Genomic DNA, 20,372 nt, shown 5'->3' with positions numbered 1-20,372 from the left:
CGGCGAGCGACAGGGAAACGAGCCAATCGCGTCCTGATAGAGCCCGCCGGCGTTCCCGCCCTCACATGAGTTCAACCCATCGTAGCGCCGGCCAGCAGCCAATAGGCTGAGGGAAGGGGAGGGGGAGGGAAGGGGCGTGCGCTGCGATTGGCGGCGCCGGGAGAAGGAGGTGGTCTCCGGGGTCGTTGCTAGGTAGAGTAAGATGGCGGCTTTGGACAGGGTCAAGGTGCTGGTGTTGGGCGACTCCGGTGAGTGTCCCTCCCCCCGCCCCTTACGCGCGCGCACAGTGAGGGCGGGGGGCGTCGCACCCCCCCCACCCCCCCGTAGGTGCCGGACGGCGCATGCGCGCCGCGCCGCTCCGCTCCCTCCCCCGCCCACCCCGCCCGCCGCCTGACTGGAAACCGCCCGGCGGGAGCCCCGGTTCTCCCGGCCGGGCCGGCCGGGGGCCCTGCCCGCCTCCCGTCGCGTCCCCTGGGGCAGGGAGTGCGGGTGGCAGCCGGTGGTCCTCGGGGCTTTGCCCCCCGGCCGTTGGGCGCTGACGAGTGGCCGTTCCCCGGTACTGCTGGGACCATCCGCGTTTAGTTAGTGCTTCTGCCCGTCAGCTGTTGGGCCTTTTTTACCTGCCCTTGCGTGATCTCTCAGGAGTTGTCGCTCTGTGTGCGCTTACAGGTGTCGGAAAGTCTTCGCTTGTTCACCTCCTGTGCCAAAACCAGGTGTTGGGAAACCCGTCCTGGACAGTGGGCTGCTCGGTGGATGTTCGAGTAGGTGACGTGCCCGACCTCTGGTAGCCCTTGCTTAAGCTGTAAGGGAAGAGAAGGGCCTTGACTTTTTTTTTTTTTTTTTCATTTTCATTACTTACCACCCCAGAAGGAGGTGTGTTTCTAGGTTTTGTTTTGCTAAGGTCTTAAACTTTTGAAGCAAAGAGTATTAAATGTGAGCTAGGCGCTCGTGTGAGCAAGTTTTGACCTTCCAAGGTTGTCAAAAACAGACAAGATATTTGTCATTTGTAGCGCCTCTCCTTACCGCAGTGGCCAGTGGTGTGTTACAAGTCATAGAGTGGACAGTTTGAGTCAGAAGGCACGGAATTTAAACAAGAAACAGTTAATGCACAGCTAAATTGCCAGCCAAATTTATTGAGGAAAAACAAGTTGCTTATTTAATTTGAGGGTACTGACCGTGACCATACAGTTGCTTCTCCTGTCTGCTCACTGCAGGACCTACTATCAGAGGAATGAGGATATTCATCTAGCAGTTTTTTGGCCCATCCTACAATCCTCATGGGATAGTGATAAGCGCTTTTTTCCTTCATCACTCTTTGCTGCATTCTGCTTGAAATGCGCTGCTGTAGGTTAGGAATATATTTCCAAAATTTGGTGAGAGAAACATGGCAGTCCTGTTTGACTGTGGAGCAAAACTACCTAGCAGATCCAGGGGCAAAAATTATTGATTGATTAGTTCAGTTGAGAAGTCAGTGAGAATTTGGAGAGGAAAGAGATGTGGTCAGTTGGAATCCGATGTGGTCACCTGTGTTAGTATTCTTGCAGTACTACCGTGTGGGTTTTAACAACTGTAAGAAGTCGTGACCTTACTTTTTCACCTGCTTTAGCAATGTGCTATTTCTAAGCACATCATGAGGCATTAGGTTTGTTAATACTGAGGTGGAGAGGATACTCCCTGCTGACTCACCAAGCTCCATTTCATATAAGAGCTGTGGTATCGAGTGGCCACTTCTTGACTCATTCCAACTCTTCTACTTGAGAGATTTGAAATGGTGTCAACATGAGAATTCACAAATTTCTATCCAAGTACAGTAATTCTTTCAGCTGAATGTATAAGTGTTGTGTGGATTAACTCCTGTGAGCTGGTGCTGTGGTTATGTATGATGTGAATTTTTCATCAGATCCATGACTACAAAGAAGGGACACCAGAAGAGAAGACCTACTACATTGAACTGTGGGATGTTGGAGGTTCAGTGGGTAGTGCCACTAGTGTAAAAAGCACACGAGCGGTATTTTATAACTTGCTGAATGGTAAGTTTGCTTGGTGTAAATCTGGTTTTGGTCTAAATCTGGTTTTATCACTGTTTCTGTTATAAGCTGTCTCTTGGTTCTGGGGCAGGATTCCTTTAAGTCTGGTTGAGGGCTACATTGTTCTCTTTTCTGATTCCAGTACATTTATACAGGAAAAAATCTGATACCATTTGTAGGCAGAATTTTATGGATTCAGCTTTGAACTGAAAAGCTATTTTAGGCAAACCTGTGCAAGATGGGCTTCATCAGCTTTTCACTTCAGTCTTGTGCAGCTGGCACAGCAGGGAGTCTTTGAAGTTGCAGTGGTGTCTCTTCCAGCTACACTTGCAGACATAAAGGTTGCCTTCACCTTTCCAGGCCTGATATACATGCAAAAATATGATATATATTTTCTTGTCTGTTCAGTTCCAAAACCTACAGCAGGGAAATAAATATTTGAATTTACATGAGCTTTGATAGTTATGCCCTATCCTGGGAGACTTGAACTGTTCTCCCATAAAATTGCAATATGTTGATAACCATCTTGCCTCTACTCATTTAATTTGCCAGACTATTTTTAAGAATTGAATCTTGCAACTTGCTGTATATAGGAAGTGTGTTTTCCCTTCTGCTGAGATACTGACTTAAAGGCCTAGTAGTTTACCTGTACCAGTAATAAGAGCAAATAAGAGGTTATAAGCTTAACAGTGCAGTATTTCAGTTGTTACTTTTTGGCATCCAAGGATAGTTCACTAAAAATACATGTATACCAGATTAACAACTGCTTCTGAAAATCTGTCTCAAATGTTCTGTTTGATTCTCTTTTCTTGTTCCCAGTCATTGAGGGCCTTTCAATAATGTGTTAAGCCATACAATAAACATTTTTGCTCTGTGATTATTTAACTAGTTATTTCTTCCTCCTTTCCCAGGAGGAAAACTGTGTGTAGGTACCTCTTGCTTATATCATTAACCAGACCTCTGTAAATAAGGTTTGAGCTGAGTTGTGCCCTCAAAGCAAGCCTCTTTGATACATGAAAAAAATGGATTTCTTTTTGACACCAAATCCGCAGTATGCCAGCAAGTGTGGGTCAGACTTGGAAATATCCTAGTACAGCCCATTAGGAGATGAAATCTTGAATTTATGTGTCTGAACTACAATTGATGGTGTTATTAAAATAGAGTTATTTATCTCCACTGCCTGAAAGGTATTATTAGGCAGCTTGCATATGAAAACTGTTGACTTTAGTAGTTAGCCTTGGCTCTGGTTTCTTTCATTAGATTAATTCCTTCATTAGAGCTTGTCTCACAAATTGCCTCTGTTTGACCTGATTTAAGAAGAGAAAATGAATGTGTTCCTTCTGCCTGACTGCTTGTGCTTCCTGGGCTTGCAGTGGTCTGAAAACCTGAGATCAAAAGACAGTTAATGTTTGGTTGTGGCAGCATCTGTGCAGGCTGTGAGGGAGACCTGGCTGTTGACAAAGTTAGGTATGGTTCGCTTTTGGTTTGACCGCAGATCTTCTGCTTTGGGCACCCTGCATCTGGCGTACAGACTGTGATAGTCTGGGATAGTGACTAGGCAGTAACGCTGTGGCTTGCAGACCTTAATGGGGGAGGAACACTTCCTTGAGTAGTCATTGGTCCTGCCTGCTCTTTTTTGATGTTGACACAGTCTTTTTCTGCTGGTGCAACTAACTGTGTAGGTTTTCAGTGAAGCAGATAAGGGAGCCGACCAATCAAAAATATAACTGAGAAAGAGTGTCTGGAGGTGGAGAGTGTTTCTTACAGATTATGCAGCAGTGCCTCTGAAATCTGTTGCTGTAGGGCGAGTTACGTTGTATCAGGCTTTTTCTCCCTACCCTGGGGGTGGACAGCAGCAAGTTGCCTTTTTATGCTGTTACTGAGATTAAATGCTTTGAGATAGGGCTGTGGTTGCGATATGCTGGGAACTCTCATAGGAGAGTCTGTGCACAGTCATGTAAGGTAGTGGAAAATGTTTGTGGGAATGTGGTTTGTTTGTAGTGTGTACAGTGGCTGGCACCTTTGGGAGTTAAGGTGAAAGATTAAATTAATAAGTTTTGTCTACCTGTAGGCTGTGAAGTGTGTTGAGAACAAATCCTGATGAAGATAAGGGATATAATTCCATTGTGTCCTTGAATTCATGACGGTTTGAAGTCTGGAGGAAGTGGGAACATTCCACAGGTTGCAGAAGGTGTGAATAAATAGAAGAAATTTGCTAGCAGGAGTTGGTAATTGAGTTAGGAACTGTGGTTATCAGAAGTGGGTGTCTTAATAGCACAGCTAGGAAATTTGGCTGGCTGTTTTTCTGTCTCAGAATTTACATTTTGAAGGATCATGGTAATGAAAAATGCTAGAAGCTTAATCTTAAATACATGAAATCTTATTAATTCATGTTTCTACCAACCATTTGGTGGACTGTGAAATTTATCAGAGTCTGTTTCCCCTTTAGATATGTCCCCAAGTATGTAGCATTAGTTCTTGAAAATGTAGGAAAGCAATAGTGCTCTCTAAACTCTTTGAAACAAAGAAATAGCCTTTAGACTTCTTAGATGCTGTGACAAAAAGATAGTTATGTTTACCAATTAGGTAAAACAGAGAAAGGCTAAATTCTCTGCTGCAGTAATACAAAGCTTCAGCATCATTAGGACTAGACAGAGCAGAATCAGCGAATGCCTGCAAGCCTCTTGCAGATTAAACCTTGAGGTGGCTGTTCGTTTCCTCCTTTCATCAGAGTTTTCTCTTAGCGCTTATCCAATTCCTGATAAGCAGCTTTAAAAAACCTGTTGCATCCTGATATTTTCAGCTTTACTCATTCACTGTAACTGAACCGCTTATACATCCCTTTCTTCATTCTCAGATATCTGGGAACCTGCAGATGTCATTTTGGTAAGATAAGGAAAAAAATATATATCATTAAATAGCATCTTGCTGCCTTCTCTTTCACTTTAGGGATAATTTTAGTGCATGACTTAACCAACAAGAAATCGTCCCAGAATTTGTATCGCTGGTCTTTGGAAGCACTCAACAGAGATGTCGCTCCAACAGGAGTTCTTGTGACAAATGGGTGAGTGAAAAACATACATGCAGGGTTAAGATGCAGTAATTCCAAGCTGTTATGGAAGTCTCTAAGACTACTTGAAGACACATGAAATTAGATGTGGCTCGACTTTTAAGAAAGAAAGAAAAAAATGGGGGATTTCAAAGAAAATCACTGTTGTTTTTGTTTTACACTGCCAGTCAGGCCGTTCTGCCAGTAGATTCCCAAGCTGTATGGCAGAGACTTTGCTTTAAAGGAAAAGATGTTTACTGTGTCCTTCATTTGTTTGAGGCCTCTGTAAGAGTGGGTCCAGTCCCTGATACCTGAAGACTTGTGTGTCTGTACTGACATGTGCAAAGCCCTTGTACAGGAAGTATCATGGGATGGCATGTCTCTGTTCCAAAAGGCTTTCCCTCCATGCACCAAGACTGAGGAAGTTCACTTCATTATTTGGTGTTTTGGGTGATGGGGGAATTATTTCAGGAATGTGGCTAAAAAAGAGCTTAGAAAACTCTGCTTAAACAGCATGTTCATAATTAGCTTTCCAACATCTTGTCAAGTATTTCCTCCTCTACCTCCGTGCTCTGGTTATACATGTAGTCAAGGAGGTTTTAAAATCATTGATAAACCTCACACATGAGCAGGGAAGCAATAATAAGGGCTAGCTTTTTGTGGGAAGAATATCAATTGTTTATATGCCTGTGCTGATGCACAGATGTTTCGGTAGAAATATGGGAGAAGAAGAGGGTTTGCATTGTATAAACTGCAAATTTCTCCAGTTTTTCCACATACAGGTTCTTCACGTAGTTTTTATTTTCAAAAGCTTAACTTCCATCAGGGCCGGATGCTCAGCCACTAGCAATTGCTTGGTCAAGTTGTTGCTGTTGGTTGTAAAATTACTTTCTAGAAAGCTTGGTTTAGGTAAAGATGAAAGACAAGCGATTATCCTAGCTGAGGAGAATGATTTGAGCTTGGATTTGTGATGACATTTAATTGCAATATTATTTGTTTTATAAAGGCTCTCTTTGGTCGTTGTTCATATCTGAATCAAAGCTTGTTGGAATTCAGCTTATGGTGGCTACCTTTCTTGAATGTAGAAGAATTAGCAACTTGACACCACACAATTGTTACTGCAACTCTCTTTGATCTGACGTGGGAAGGGGTAGTGTTTCACAGTTGCAATTTATTTCATTATCCCTCCTTAAAAAGTGTATGTATGTAGGAACTTTAGATGTTCAGAGATGCCAGCTCCCTGATCTGTCTCTGGTCGCTGCATACGCTTGGTAGAGTACTGGAATTCCTATTTCTTTCCTGCTTGTGTTAGCATTTTTTCTGCGGTTCATCTATGCTGAGAAGAAATCCAGCTCAAGTGGTTTCTTTCCTCTTTCCTTTCAATTCCTGTGAGGTGACTTAGGTGCAGAAGCCCTTCCTTAATTTACAGATACAGCACATTCTAAATTAGATAAATAGTGACCCTTAATAAATAAATGACCATTATTTGAAAGGAACAGGGGAACTGATGGTGCCCCTGTGCCCACTTATATGACCATTGCTTCATTCAGAATTGTATTTGTTTTCCTCATCAGTGACTATGACCGTGAACAGTTTGCTGATAACCAGATTCCACTGCTGGTAATAGGAACTAAGCTGGATCAGATCCCAGAAGCTAAGCGGAATGAAGTTTTGACCAGAACAGCTTTCTTGGCTGAGGATTTCAATGCTGAAGAGATAAATTTGGTTGGTATCCTTGTCACCAGTGTTGTTTTATATGGGAGCAAGTCCCAATTTTTAGTAAGTAAAGATGTTGTGACAAAACCTGGGCTTTTGGAGATTTTCTCAGTAATGCTGGAGTCATGCACATTTTGATTGGCCACCCCCTCCTTGCTTGATGAATCGATCATCTTTGTTTCACTATAGGGAGATATAGGCGATGTTAGATAAGGTCACCAAAGCTTAGAATTGATGGTTGGGAGTTAAGTTTTCTCTTCCCTGTTCTTAGTTCTGACACAGACTATCTTTGAATGAAACATCAAGATCACTTTATTTTTAGAGAGAGAGAGAGAATATGTATATGTATAAAAATATGCGTACTGTGTGAATGCTTGTATGTACATACATGCACGCACTATCTCATGTGTAGCCTGTACAAATTATTAGCTGACTGTATAGCCGGTGGCAGAAGGAAGATGTGGAGTGCATAGGGATGTACTTAGAATTCTCCAATTGATTCACAGAACAGAAGTTGGCCTTTTCTCTCAAATGACTGTGGAGCAGAAATCAGCAGATACACTGTGTTTTCCCTAGCTGATTGCATGTGCGTGTGTCAGGGGAATGGGTATGCTGATTTCTGTGTGTATGGCTTCCTTGCATTGATTTCCTTGTGCTTGGTTTGTCGTTGTCTTGTGTGTGTTCTAGGATTGCACCAATCCTCGTTACCTGGCTGCAGGTTCATCCAATGCTGTCAAACTAAGCAGGTTTTTTGATAAGGTAAGTCAAGTCATTTAAATTATGTTTTATTGTTCTATGTATTGAATGCTGTCTGTGATTTGAACATGGAACAACGGTTAGCTGCTCCTTTCACATTCCACTTTTTGACTTGGTTCAAACCAGGTGTGGGGAGGCCAAAAGTTGGTCTGCTCTTGGAAACCTCCAGAAAATAGCTGATCTGCTGGAAAATTTGATTCTTGATCTGCACAGAGCAATGAAAAAGAACTCACAAGTGTGCAAAGACACTCTGCATATGCTTTTGGAGTCCTTTGGCAGGCCAGAGGGTTTGCAGTGTACTAAGGTAGTAATGTGGGGAATTACAAGACTGTGGTTAGCTCTGTTGATCCTTGTTAAAGCAAACTTCAGGCATTAAGAAATTTGGCGTATTACTCTCCCTTCCTGCAAAAGACAGCATCAAGGCCTGTTGTGAAAATGACAGAAGAGATGCTCTGGTTTAAGTGTACCTTCAAGAAAGATACCGTAGTGGAGCAGATCATCTCCTGTAACAGATCATGCTTTAGAGAAAATTTGGCCTGCATTTTCTTTGGTGGAGGCTGTACATTTTACAGGGTGATACAAATCACTTTTTGATTCTTAGATTGATGGTTCTGCCTCCATAGGTATCCTTCAGCACAGACAGTGTGTGCATCGTTCTCAGACAGCAAGTCAGGCTACCTCTTCTCAAGCATCACCTATGCCCAGGGGCTACTCAGAACCACTGGAGTTGTTATGCACCTGCAGAATGAGCTTTTTCTAGTGCTCAGATCCGCTGCACCTGCAGAGAGGGGTGGGAATAACTGACTCTGATGCAGTGAGGAGACACCCAAACCATCACCTCCATTACTAGAGAGGGCTGACTAAATTAGGTGTGTAGAAGTTGAGGATAACACAGCTTTACTAAGGATGGCTGGAGGTGGCAACTCCTTCTATGTGTAATAGAGCATTGCACTTAAAGCAATAGGCCTGGAGCTGGGGACATGGGTTCAGACTTTGTCCCAGTTAGCCGTGAGTTTCAGTGCTCATATGTGAAATGTTGATTGGAATCTGAGGTTATGCATATGCTGTGCCAGCTAAGGTCATTCTCTGTTCTTCCCAGGTCATAGAGAAGAGATACTTCTTAAGAGATGGCAATCAGGTTTGTCATTTTTTCCTCCTTTTTCGCTTTGTTTCTCCCTGTGTAATGTGAACTGCTGACAGAGTCCTCTATAAAACATGGGTTTCATGTGACCTAAATGATAATCTGTGCTGGTAGTTGAGTTTTTAAATCTGTGGGAGCACAGCTGTTTTGGATAGACAGAAAAACGGCTGACTCTTGTCGGCTGAAGTATTTGTCTGTAATGTGATTGGCAGTGAAATAATTTAAGTATGCTAACATAGTAGAAGTTGTAAGAGTGAGGTAAGATGGGCAAATATGATCTGTTCCAGGTCTGTCAGCTTCAGGCTGCTTGGTTGCAGATTTAGGCCAGAGATGCTGTCCTGAAGGTCAAAGAAAAGGCTTTTTTTGCACAGCTGGAGCTAGCATTTTATGTTTTGTACAGGTATTTTTCATAGAACCAGTGGAGCCACAAGGAAAATGGCAGTATGATACCAGCTTGTAATTCATTCTGAAATGGCTGAATTAACTGTTTTCAGTACAGTTGGTGAAGAACTAGCAAAATGACTTTCGTGGTTTGGGCAGGCCACTTAAACTTTTTGTGCCCCCCCCACCTTCCCATGTCTAGTCCACCATGCAAGGAGTAGTGAGGTTCCATTTATCATATCTGTGAGGTGCTTGCAAATTACCGTGAATAGCACCACTGAAATACAATTGAATGTATCATTAGATGTAGCTATGCTGAAAGCCCCTTAGGGAGAGTGGGGAAAAAATAGTCACAAATTACAAAATGCTTACTTTCTTTGAGCATTTTTTTATGCCTTTTAAAAATAAATTTGCTTTTTCCTGTTTCAGTTCTGCATGATGCCTTTTTTTCCTCCTCTCTCCCCTCCTCCCCACATTGTAGTGAAAAGAAGTCTCCCTTTCATGGGGATAATAGCTCAATGCAGAATTCTGCATGTGTGCTGGTTGTCTTTGATGCATGATGTAAGATTTTTATTTTTCTTATTTGATCATTTTTAGTGGCTAGCCAGGGATTAACTTTATATTCCTTATGGCCACATGCCAAAGATTACAGCCTTCTGATGACTACTTTCATCTGCCTCACTGAAAACAGCTCAAAAGCTTAAAACAAATCCTAAGTAGTGGACAGTCATCTTTAAAGATACGAAATCCAAATTTGGAACTAGAGATTTCATTATAACCTTTTAACATTATTATTTCAAATAATCTACATAATGTAAATCTTACAAATGTGTTTGTGGGTTTTCTACAATAGGTCTCTTCGATCACTCGTGTTTTGAGGTATTTCCATTATAGACTTCTTCAGGATTAAAAGAATGATAAGTTTCAAATTGTTTGTAGCTATAACTTCGATCATATCTCAGATAAATAAATAATTGTTACTCTTAATTAGTGACTTTGATATAAAAAATGCTAAAGCAGATAATTTTTTTACCTATGGTGTCCTGCTACTTTTTAGTTATAATGATTGCATTTTTCCTTTTTGAATTCCCAAAGCAGTTTTTATGAGATGAACCTTTGTGCAAAATCTGCCTGATTTTTCCCTTAGAGATGATTGCTTTTCAGAGATGAAAAAAACAATTCCTGAATGAGTACCTTGCATATCTGCTTGAGTTTTGGGCGTGAAAACCCTAACTAAATTTAAATTGTGGGCTTTTTAGTGGACTTTTATTTTGGGTAGTTGCTTTAACTTTCTCAGTTTACCAATGAAGTATGTAACCTAAACAATCCACGTTGTATTGTAAATGACATTTTCGTCCCATACCATCCATACATGCCCATGTTCTCCTGGTGTGGAGTCCTTGGTTGACACCTTCCATTTTAATACACTGTATTTCCTATGAGAGTGTGGAATTGTTTTGGGAGGATGTGTTTACTGGGTCTGCTGTTTCTGCTTATGTGTGGTTAGATATCTGAAAGTTACTCTGGACTGTAATCAAATTGTTTTATGATGCCAATAGGGCAGACATCTTAAACAGTATTAGAAAGCAGTGCATCTCTTTCTTCTGGGGGATTCACGGGTGCATTGGACTGCAAATCTGTTTGAAATACCATTAAGCCAGGGAAGCTTCTGATGGTTTCAAGTAGATTTTCTTTGTAAGCACTCATTGTCACAGTGTAAGCAGTATCTACAGATTGGCTGCAAAAGCAGGAGTGCTAATCCTTTGCATTGTTGCAGCCATTTCTATTCTGGTGGTTTTCTTAAAGCTTTCGGCAATTGATAAAACTGTACTTTCAACTGCCAGTGAAGTGCTGCTGTGTCAGGTTAGAAGGCATAAAGTCTCAACAGCTCTTTAATAGGACTTGGTATTACTATTTTATAGTATTATGTATGCATTTGAATCTGGGGGGAAATATGGACTTTGAAATCTGTAATTAACTGGTTTAGGATCTGCCCAAGAAATTAAGACTTTCATTGTAACCCTTGCCAAAAAGCCTTAAGGAGCTGCATCGAAAAAATGAGTCATACTCAAGTTTTGCAGCTTGTTTAACTAATGGTGCTCTTCTAGCAGTAAGCTGAAGCATTTTAGTCCTGATGCTGGAGATGGTGTGGAAGAGGAAGGTGTTGTTGCAGTTGGCTTGGTAACAAGCACTCAAATGTGGGCTAGAGGGGGAGCTCAGGCTGATTCTGACATGATGACTTATCTTTCCTGTCTCTAGATTCCTGGCTTCTCTGAAAGGAAAAGGTTTGGAGGAGGAACACTGAAGAGCCTTCATTATGATTGAACACTGACAAAGTGGAAGATGACTCCTCTGAGTTTCTAGTGACATTCCCATTCTGACTGGATGCTTAAAGACAACAATGCTTACATCAAGCAGAGTAAAATGATATTACAGCCAGGTAGACTGCTGAAACTACTTTTGCTTGAAGAGACTTGAGGAAGAATTCCAAAAATCTTACCTGAAGCCTAGAGTGTTTCTTAGGATTGCAGGCCTTCTGGATATATGGGAACATTTGGGGAAAGCGTGCAATAAATTGAATGCCTCTCGCACTGCTGTGGGAAACTTTATTGTACACAGCACGCATATGTGACATTTTTGTCTCCATTTTGGAAAACTTATGGACAGTCTTTGCAATGAATTACATTCATCTTACCTCTAAAGGAAAGATGACACTGAATGGGCTTCTCATTTACAGTAAAATGAACAAAGCAAGTGAGCAAAATGTAAGGATGGGTAAGGAATGGTCTGGAAAATAATAGAATGGCTTCATTAAATGTATGGTGTTGTCTCAGCTGGAACACACTGTTCAGCCTTATTCAAAAGGATAAAAGAAATAGGCAAGAGATGAAAAAAGATTTGAAGCCTTAAAAAGAAAATCATGAGTAGAAAACAAGTGGTATTAAGTCTGCTGCTTAAATTAAAATTGTTTACTTTGGAGAGGACAAAGTGAATCAGGTACTCCTGTTTATTTTTTCATAATTGAGTGTGGTCTTGTTCTTAAACTAAAAGGCAGTGAATTGAAAGCTGATGGAAAAGTGTTTTTCTACAATGCTTATTTGGAACAAATGTGACATGGTCTTACTGAGCCTGAGGGCTTAGCGGATTCAGAAAACATGAAATGCAAGAACATCCTCTGAATTAGAATGGATAGAAATTTAAAAGGGATATAAAGCCCTGTAAAAAGTAGGAACTGAGCATGATTAGAAGGGAATTCTATGATAGGGATGTTTCCTTTTCTATTTAGTACTAAGGATAAAGGAGATTTGACCTGGTCTAATCTACTGTGCAAACTGTTGTCTTCCTAAATAGCCCAAGCTTTGCATGGTTTCTCACCCCCCCCAGAATTATATGGAGTGGTAACAGCCAGATTTAAGCCAGTTTTTTCTTTCCTCTTCTTCCTCACAGTGACCTCTAATGGTTAAGCCTCTGGCAAAGGCTAACTAAGAGCTGGAGTTAGATATAAATACAGATTAATAATAAATGGGGATAGAAGAAAGTAAAATGCTGGTGTGAAATTGACAGTGAGCAGCGTTCTGCAGTCTCTGCATTACATCTGCCTGCAGCTCTTCTCTAGCAGCTCCTTGGAAATAAATGGAAAACTGCCTATTGCCACTAATCAGGTCCTGTCTTAGGGTAACCAGATCTGGGCTCCCTCAGCTCCCTTAGGGACCGGCAAGACTTAAACAGAACCTGGGTGGGAGACAAGCGAGCTGGGACTATGTCTTCCTTCACCCTATGACTTCTTTAGGAGAACTGGTAGCATTGCAGAGTAAGGGAGGCCATTTAGTTTAAGATGCTGCATGAAGCAACAGTTGCACAGGTCTTTGATTTGGATGAAGCAACTTTCCAAAACAGCCCCCTTCAATTAATCAAAAAAGGAACATTACTCAGCATGCTGTAAGGTGGCCTAAGGCCTGATTGCAGCTTACCTGTATTTGTGTGTTTCGTTCCTCAGGCTCCACAAAAAAGAAACAAAGTCTTTGTATGAGAAATCTTGTGAAGGTCAGTTCTTGCTCCAGGAAGGAGGAGAGAATGCCTAAGTCCTGTGCATCAGTGGGACTGAAGGTTATGACAATCAGGATTCAGGAGCAAATTAGAAAGAGGTACTGTTGTGGTAGGAGGGAGAGAAGATAAAGGGAATAGTACTAAGGAAAAGTAGAGCCTGTGGGCAAGTGGTAGAAGGTTAGCAGATTGAGAGGGAAGTGTGGTTGAGGCTGTGGCTCCTGCTCCAGGCTCAGCTAAGTCTGCCTGAGCTCATTCATCCAGCTGTGAGCCACAAAACTCCTCCCAGGATATCTCCATCCACTCTTGAACTGACCTGTGTTGGTCTACAAGTGACTTCATGGTCAGTCTTGCTGTCCTATCTGCAAAATGAAGGAGGCTTCCCTGGAGGCATGGTTCTGATGTATCTGTTTATCAAATTGTAGTGTCTTCAGTACATCGGGAATTAAAGAGTTCACCCTTTTTTATTTTAGTCTAGATGTTTAACTTGAAGAAAACAAGGACCTGAGTTGTTCCAAGCTGTTTCTGTTGTCACAATATTTATTCTGATATCACCACCCTTAACTTTGTCCTGTCATAAACAAATCATTTAACTTCAGTTGTTAGTTTTAATGCACTGAAATCCTTTAGATAGCTGTCATTTGGTTATTCTAAAAGGTAAAGGCTGTTTCTGTGCTGTCTCCATCAATAGCCCTGAAAAGTGATTGCAGACCCATATCACCATGATTGCAGTGTTTTAGCATTTGTGGTCGCAGTTTAGAATAGATTGCTTTGTAAAACACCTGTGTGGTTTTTTTCCATGTATTTTTACCCACTTCTCACCTTTCTTCAGGGCCAAGTTAAGGATATTGGCATACTCTAGTTATGTTTAAATATAATCCTGAAATTTCATGGGTTTCCCATGCTTGGGTTTTGGATAATTGCACTATCCCCGTTTTGTGGTTTTTACATTTACATGACTGACACACACTGCAGCTCCCTTGAAATAGCTCCATATGATTTTTGTTTGGAGTGGTAGCTTCTGTTTTCCTAAATGTAATGCAGAGGCAGAATGGACTGATAATTATACATTGGACAAACCATGGGAATTGGCAGAAGTTGTTGCAGGCACCGTTAGCCTGCTGTGTTGGTGTAGTGTGGGATTAGGTGCATCTTTCTCTTTATTTTAATCGGAGGTAATGGCTCCATACACAGTGGCCACCAGTTTAGCACTGTACTTGGGTTATACCCATATTGTTGTGTGTAGAGCAAGAATATCTCACACCTGCTGTGGTGTATATCAAATGTCAGGATCCAGGAGGCAATGTGGAATGACTATCCCAGTTATTCTTTTTATTGACTTTACCCTTACTCACTGCCCCATCCCTTCCATGTTTCTGCTTTACTTCTATCTTAAAAAACTTAAAGATCAGTTTTAAATTGTCACTTAAAAAAAAGCTGTATTGATCTTTCCCCCAAATATTCATTGTCCAGCCAAACCCTTTTTGGTTTTTGTATCACAGGCTTGAGTGTAGTGGTTATCTTACACCTGAGTTGTTGGATTCTATGATACTACATTATCTTAGCTATTTTAATACAAATAGGTCTCCAGCCCAGATTAGGTATCTTATTTGTTTAGATCTCAGCAGGTAACCACAATTAGGCATAGTTTTTCCTTTTTAGGACAAGGTGATGTGTAATGGAGTTGTGTATGTTGATGACATTACATTTATTTTTAAACGAAGTGCTAGCTTCTTGTCAGAACCAGGAGTATGGGAGCAGCCGGAGTTAGTTGCATTGCTGTTTGCACCTCACCTGTTTTCAGCTGCCCAGAAAAGGTTCAGCTCCAAGCTTGGGGCTGTGATATCAGACAACTTCTTTGTGTCACACGTTGATCCTCCTTCTATGTGTTTCACCTTTCTTTTCTCTTTCTTTTCCCCATGCCCTCTATGATCCTTCTGTCTTGCCTTTGTCCACCCATACCCCCAATTCTCTGTTCCTCCAGCTGCCTTTCTCCCAACTTCTATCCCTCTTTCACTCCCCACTTCCCATGTCCCACCTGTCTGACCCCTCTGTGTCACTGGGGGTGACAAAGACCCCTCTCTTTGTGCCCCCTGCTCCGCCCTCTGGTTCCCCCTTTCTTCCCGTTTTCCTCTCTGTTTCTCTCTGCCGTGCTTTGTCTCTCTTGCTGTACCACTTGATTTCTCTCTTTGTCTCTCTGTTTGCCTCTCTGCCTGTCTCTGTCTCTCTGTTTTCCTACATCTCTCCTTCTCCTTCTGTCTGTTTCTCTTGTGTCTGTCACAGGCACATGTGTTTCACATCAAAGCACTCACACTCCATTCCTTTAAACTGGAGCTACTCAATCTCTCAGTTTTACGTCCCAGGCAGAAATGTGTACCAGATGCTGTGTACCAGAGGGGTCAGCAAAGGTGGCTCATGCAGGTACATGGGTTAGACTTCCCAGGCGCACACAGGTGAAATGTATAGCTAATAAACAATGAGCCTCTTCTCTTCCCAAGGGGCTCAGCAGAGCTTTCTGGTTTATTTATGACCAGTCTGATGAGTGAGGGGATAGTCAGAAGCATGAGTATATCCTAAATATGGGAAGATGCCCCAAATCTGCCCCTCTTGATTTCCATGCAGAAAAGTAGGAAATCGTATGTACAGTAGCCTTAAATTCTTGGGTATACATTTTTGTTCTTGTAGCAACAGGTTTGCCTGCTCTGTGCAGCAATCTTTAGCGAAGGTCCCACTGGCTTTAAGCATGTGAAACCTATCCAGTACTGGGGTTTTGGGTGCAACCTTAATACAAATTTTCATTATTGATAATATTTGCAGAGGCAGCTGCAATATGCTTCATTTATCACAAATGAGGTATGAACTGCTGTGTCGTAGCCTGCAGTCAATAGATTTTTCAGTGAGGTATAGTGAAGTCGAGGCTTGAATCCTCATTTCTCAGTTGATAGGCGACAGACTTTACTGATCAAAAAACTACTTCTGCTTTTCAGGAAAGGGAGCTTAATCCTTCTATTTCTTTTGTTAGTCAGCTCTTCCCATTAGAAGTCATGTTCCTGTCTCACTTTCCTTACAAAGATGCTGTTTACTTTGATTTCTTTTGTAGGGTTGAGCAAGTCTGTGGCTTAGTACACTAGTTTTCTTTGACAAAAAGCCATTATCATTATTGATGAACCTGTCACTGGCTGGCAAGTTACCAGAAACTGCTTAGAGGTAAAGCTTTCCTTAGCGTGTGCTTCGCTGCAGCACTGTACGTTAGGTCCTCAGACAGACACAGCTTTTGGAAAAAATACCATGTAGGTGTCAGGTGGAAGAGGGGAAGAATAAAATCACTCCCAATTAATTTCAAGTGTCCAGTCAACGGCAAAGCTCTCCTACCTAGTGAGGGCCTGACATGTAGCCAAAAGTATTGTTCTTAGTATTATCCACTTGTGCTACTGTGGGTTTATTCTAACATCTGATCAGTAAATGGGGAAAATATGTCTCTTTATGGTACATGAGAACCCAATGAAGAAGTTAAGAAGTTTTCATCACTAACCATGGGTATATGAGCAGTGTAAGGGCTTTCCAATTGTGCAGGCAAAGCTGCAATAAACCATGATTCTCAGGACCTGAGTCTAAACGGATCTAGAAATTAGATGTACTTCCCTAACAGTGAGAGTGATGATGCCCGAAACAGTTAATGGAAAAAAGCAGATTTGTCATTGTTTGGGGTTTTTCAGGGTAGAATTAGTAGCTACCTGAAAGATGTGCTTTAGTACAGCTTTGAGGAAAAGTCCCCCAGCATGTGTGTAAGGAAGTTGGTTTAGATGATCAGAGCTATCTGTGACAGTGAAGAGACTGTGAAATCTAGCTTTGGCAGTTCAGCTGCTTAGCCAACCCCTGCTGCAAATACTGTTAAGTGCAGAAATGCGTTTTCTTTTTCCTGCTTTGGCATTGTATCACTGAGATACAGCTTGTTGTGCCCCTTGGGCTTATCAATGCACAGAAACTCTGGTTCCATACCTATTGAAATTGCACTGGGAAGTTCCTTCTCAGCATGCCACCATGGGCTTCTGTCAAAAAAATGTCGAATACAAGGCAGTCTTGTAAATAAGACCACACACTCCTTCTTGACTAGATCAACCAAATGAAAGTCTGGGCTGTGTGGGCAATCCAACTTGAAGTTCAGTCCTTTTTTTGACTGGGAGGAGCATGAAGTGAAACAGTGTGTGATTAACCCATGCACATCTATGTTCCCTTTGACCTGAAAGTTAACGTTTACAAAGTGGAAATATACTGCTGGCTTTGGGTTAAAGATTTATTAAAGTACAAGGAGGCCCAGTAGCTTTGAAGGCTAGGACTATGTTCTGAGTTTTTATCTTGCTGTCTGATGCCATCCTCTCTTACAGCTTGTTCTGCTGTGGCTTACGTGGGCTTGACGGGCTGTCCTATCCTTGATGAATAAAAGGTCAGATCACAAAATTCAGTGATAGTCCAAAATTAGCACCCTCTTTAGCTGTTGTACCAGAGTGGGGAAGGACAGAACAGGGCAAGGTGACTAAATTTTGTCCTGACTCCTACGAGTGGTTCTTCTAGCCTGAAGGCAGAAGCCTCACAGCAAGGTGAGCAGGTGGCTTCTCCAGCCTCTATTCATGCAGCATCTGTTTTTTGGCGACAAGGAGTGTGTGCACTCCGCTGAAGACAACTTTTTATGATCTTTCCTGCACAAATAAATGATAATAATTAACCTGTCTGGCATCTGCTGCTGAATGGTCCCAGAAAAATGACAAGGACATATTTCATAAGAGCCACTCTACAAAAAAGTACATGTTATTAAAAAGAGCCTTTTTTGCCGCAAAGCTGTTGGCAGTGATAAAAAAGTATAAAAAATATTGCTTTATTTTCTCATATTATGATAAAAGGTTCAAAAAAGAGATTAAATCCCCTGGTACTAAGTAGTACGCTAGCAGATAAACAGTCGGCTGCTCTAGAGAGCTCCTGGCCCATTTGGCAGTGCATAAAGGGTTAACAAACAGAAAAGGCATGCAAATTGGGGAAGCTGAGATCACAGGGACAGGAGTGAATGAATACATTAATAAATATGTACATCAATGAATGCATTTTAGCTGGACAAAGATAGGCAGGAGGAGAGATTGGTCCTTTTAGAAACGAGATACATCACTGTGAAAAGCAATGGGCCATTGCAACGGCACATCCACAGCTGCATCAGAAAGGATCTGTCTCTCTTGGTTGCCTCTTATATATGCTGCGTGTGGGACAGAAGAGCTTTACTTTTGGGACTGGACAACCACTCGCTACAAGAAGTTATGGTGAGCCGTGATCCAGTGATGTACTCATCGCAGCAGCACTGCGATGGACAAGCTATGGTCCGTTCTGGGAAGCGCTGTGCTAAGCATTGAGTAGGAATTTATGAAGGTGTCAGCCCTGCTCTGGAAAGTGTATACCCTAATACACAAATATTAATGTAAAGGGATAGGGAAGAATATACAGCCTTGCCTCTGCCACATGGCATGAAATATACATTGCGTAGGAAAATGCTAACGGAGAGCATGGGGAAGCAAAGGGACTACTGTCCTGTGTCTCTCCCTTCCTTTTCTCCCAGGGACCCAGGTCATTCACCCACCCAGTGCCCCACTGCCTGAACTTGCAAGTGATTTTAGGAGGAAACAAAAGACCTTTTAATGCATGTGCTATGAATTTGAATTATTTGAGTCCTCTTTGTCTGTTGGATCAAATATAAGCTGCTTCATCTTCTATTTGAAAGGCTTTTTCCATTCTCCTCCTCATCTTTCATTCACCACTCAGATGTTGAAGACTAGCTGTTAAATTTTTAAGCAAGCCCCTTGGTACTTTCTCTCATTCTGCCTGTCTGACTTAGATGAGCTCCTTGCACATCTCCATCATGATGCCTGTGAGAACAGTTCACATCTCATAAGCTGCTGGTATGCAGGTACCGTTGCATATACATCGTGTGGTAGCAAATACAGTTGCATTGATGTCTTACGCTTTTTTATGTATCATCTCTTGGGTCTTATTATGTATTTCAGCTGGAATCTCCTTGGAGTAAAGGCTGTGTAAAACCATGCACCGGACAGTTGTCATAAACCCAGAAAGACAGCTGAGAAGACACTGAATGCTTTTAATGCTCATTCTTCCACGCTTAATTCATTGTGTTTATGAATCATGTTTATGTGATAACAAATCATTGTGTTTCTGAATCATATTTACGTGATAATGAAGACAGTTGCTAAAATATTAATGAAGTACATCTATACTTAATGTTTCAGAAGATCTATATTTAAAAGCTGCTGCAACTAACTAAAGAGGTTGTTTAAGCTAAATGACAGAATCACTGAGGTTGGAAGTGACCTCTGGAGATCATCTAGTCCAACCCCCCTGCTCAAGCAAGGTCAGCTGGAGCCAGTTGCCCAGGCCTATATCCAGGTGGGTTTTGAATATCTTCACAGCTGGAGAATACACGTCTCTGGGCAACCTGTTCCAGTGTTTGACCACCACTTAATATTCACATTTAAGGGCAAAAAGGAAAGCCCACAGAACTACAAGCCAGTCAGCTGAGAAGAGATGCTCCATCCCTCCAAGGGATGCTCCATCACTTCAAGGCAAGTAATCCTGGAAACCATTTCCAGACACATAAAGGACATGAAGATGATTGGGAGTAGTCAGCATGGATTTATGATTTCCCTCTTAAATGGGATGGGCTAGGTCAGAAACACCACAGAAGTGTTAAGAAATCTGTATTTCACATAATTTGGAGGTCAATCAAGTGTCAGTTCAACAGTATCTCATTAAATAATGTTTTTCCCTGTATGGAATGGAAAAGCAAGGTTAGGCAGCCTAATAAGCTTTAAAACATTTACATGGCCATCAGATGAGTAAAGTGATAATACTTTGTCCTTTCTTAGGAAACAAGAACAAGCAGGACGTAGGTCTATCCATAATTAAAAAGCAACACCTTTATTTTTGCCTGTCCCACAAGAAGAAAACAAGGAGAACGGGGCCTGTAAAGAGGTGTGAGCAAGGTGAAATGTAGGTTCTCAAAGGGGAATGGAAGCGAAAATGTGATGTTATCTCTCCTGCTGTGTGGCTCAGCAGGGGGGGATCTTGGAAACCCCTGAAACTTTGCAAGTTAGGTTTGCAAAACTGTAATCAGACGTGTAATTCTTCACTGTCAGAAAACAAGTGAGGTGAACTCTTTACTCTTAAATATTATCTGGTAGGAAGGGAGTCTCAAGGGTAGGTG

At 41.8% G+C, this 20,372-nt stretch overlaps 1 protein-coding gene across 1 annotated transcript; it reads left to right on the top strand.

The window, feature by feature from the left end:
* The first annotated feature begins 28 nt into the window (after positions 1-28).
* On the top strand, positions 29-13,868 carry RABL3 (RAB, member of RAS oncogene family like 3). Its single transcript, XM_075034402.1, has 8 exons — positions 29-248; positions 670-761; positions 1,901-2,030; positions 4,977-5,091; positions 6,651-6,801; positions 7,480-7,551; positions 8,648-8,686; positions 11,330-13,868. The coding sequence occupies exons 1-8, from the start codon at positions 203-205 to the stop codon at positions 11,393-11,395; spliced, it is 711 nt and encodes a 236-aa protein (XP_074890503.1). The 5' UTR covers positions 29-202; the 3' UTR covers positions 11,396-13,868.
* Positions 13,869-20,372: the final 6,504 nt, after the last annotated feature.

The sequence above is a fragment of the Buteo buteo genome, chromosome 8 (assembly GCF_964188355.1).
Source record: "Buteo buteo chromosome 8, bButBut1.hap1.1, whole genome shotgun sequence".
Taxonomy (NCBI): Eukaryota; Metazoa; Chordata; class Aves; order Accipitriformes; family Accipitridae; genus Buteo; species Buteo buteo.
This window is presented reverse-complemented; position numbering and strand designations above follow the sequence as displayed.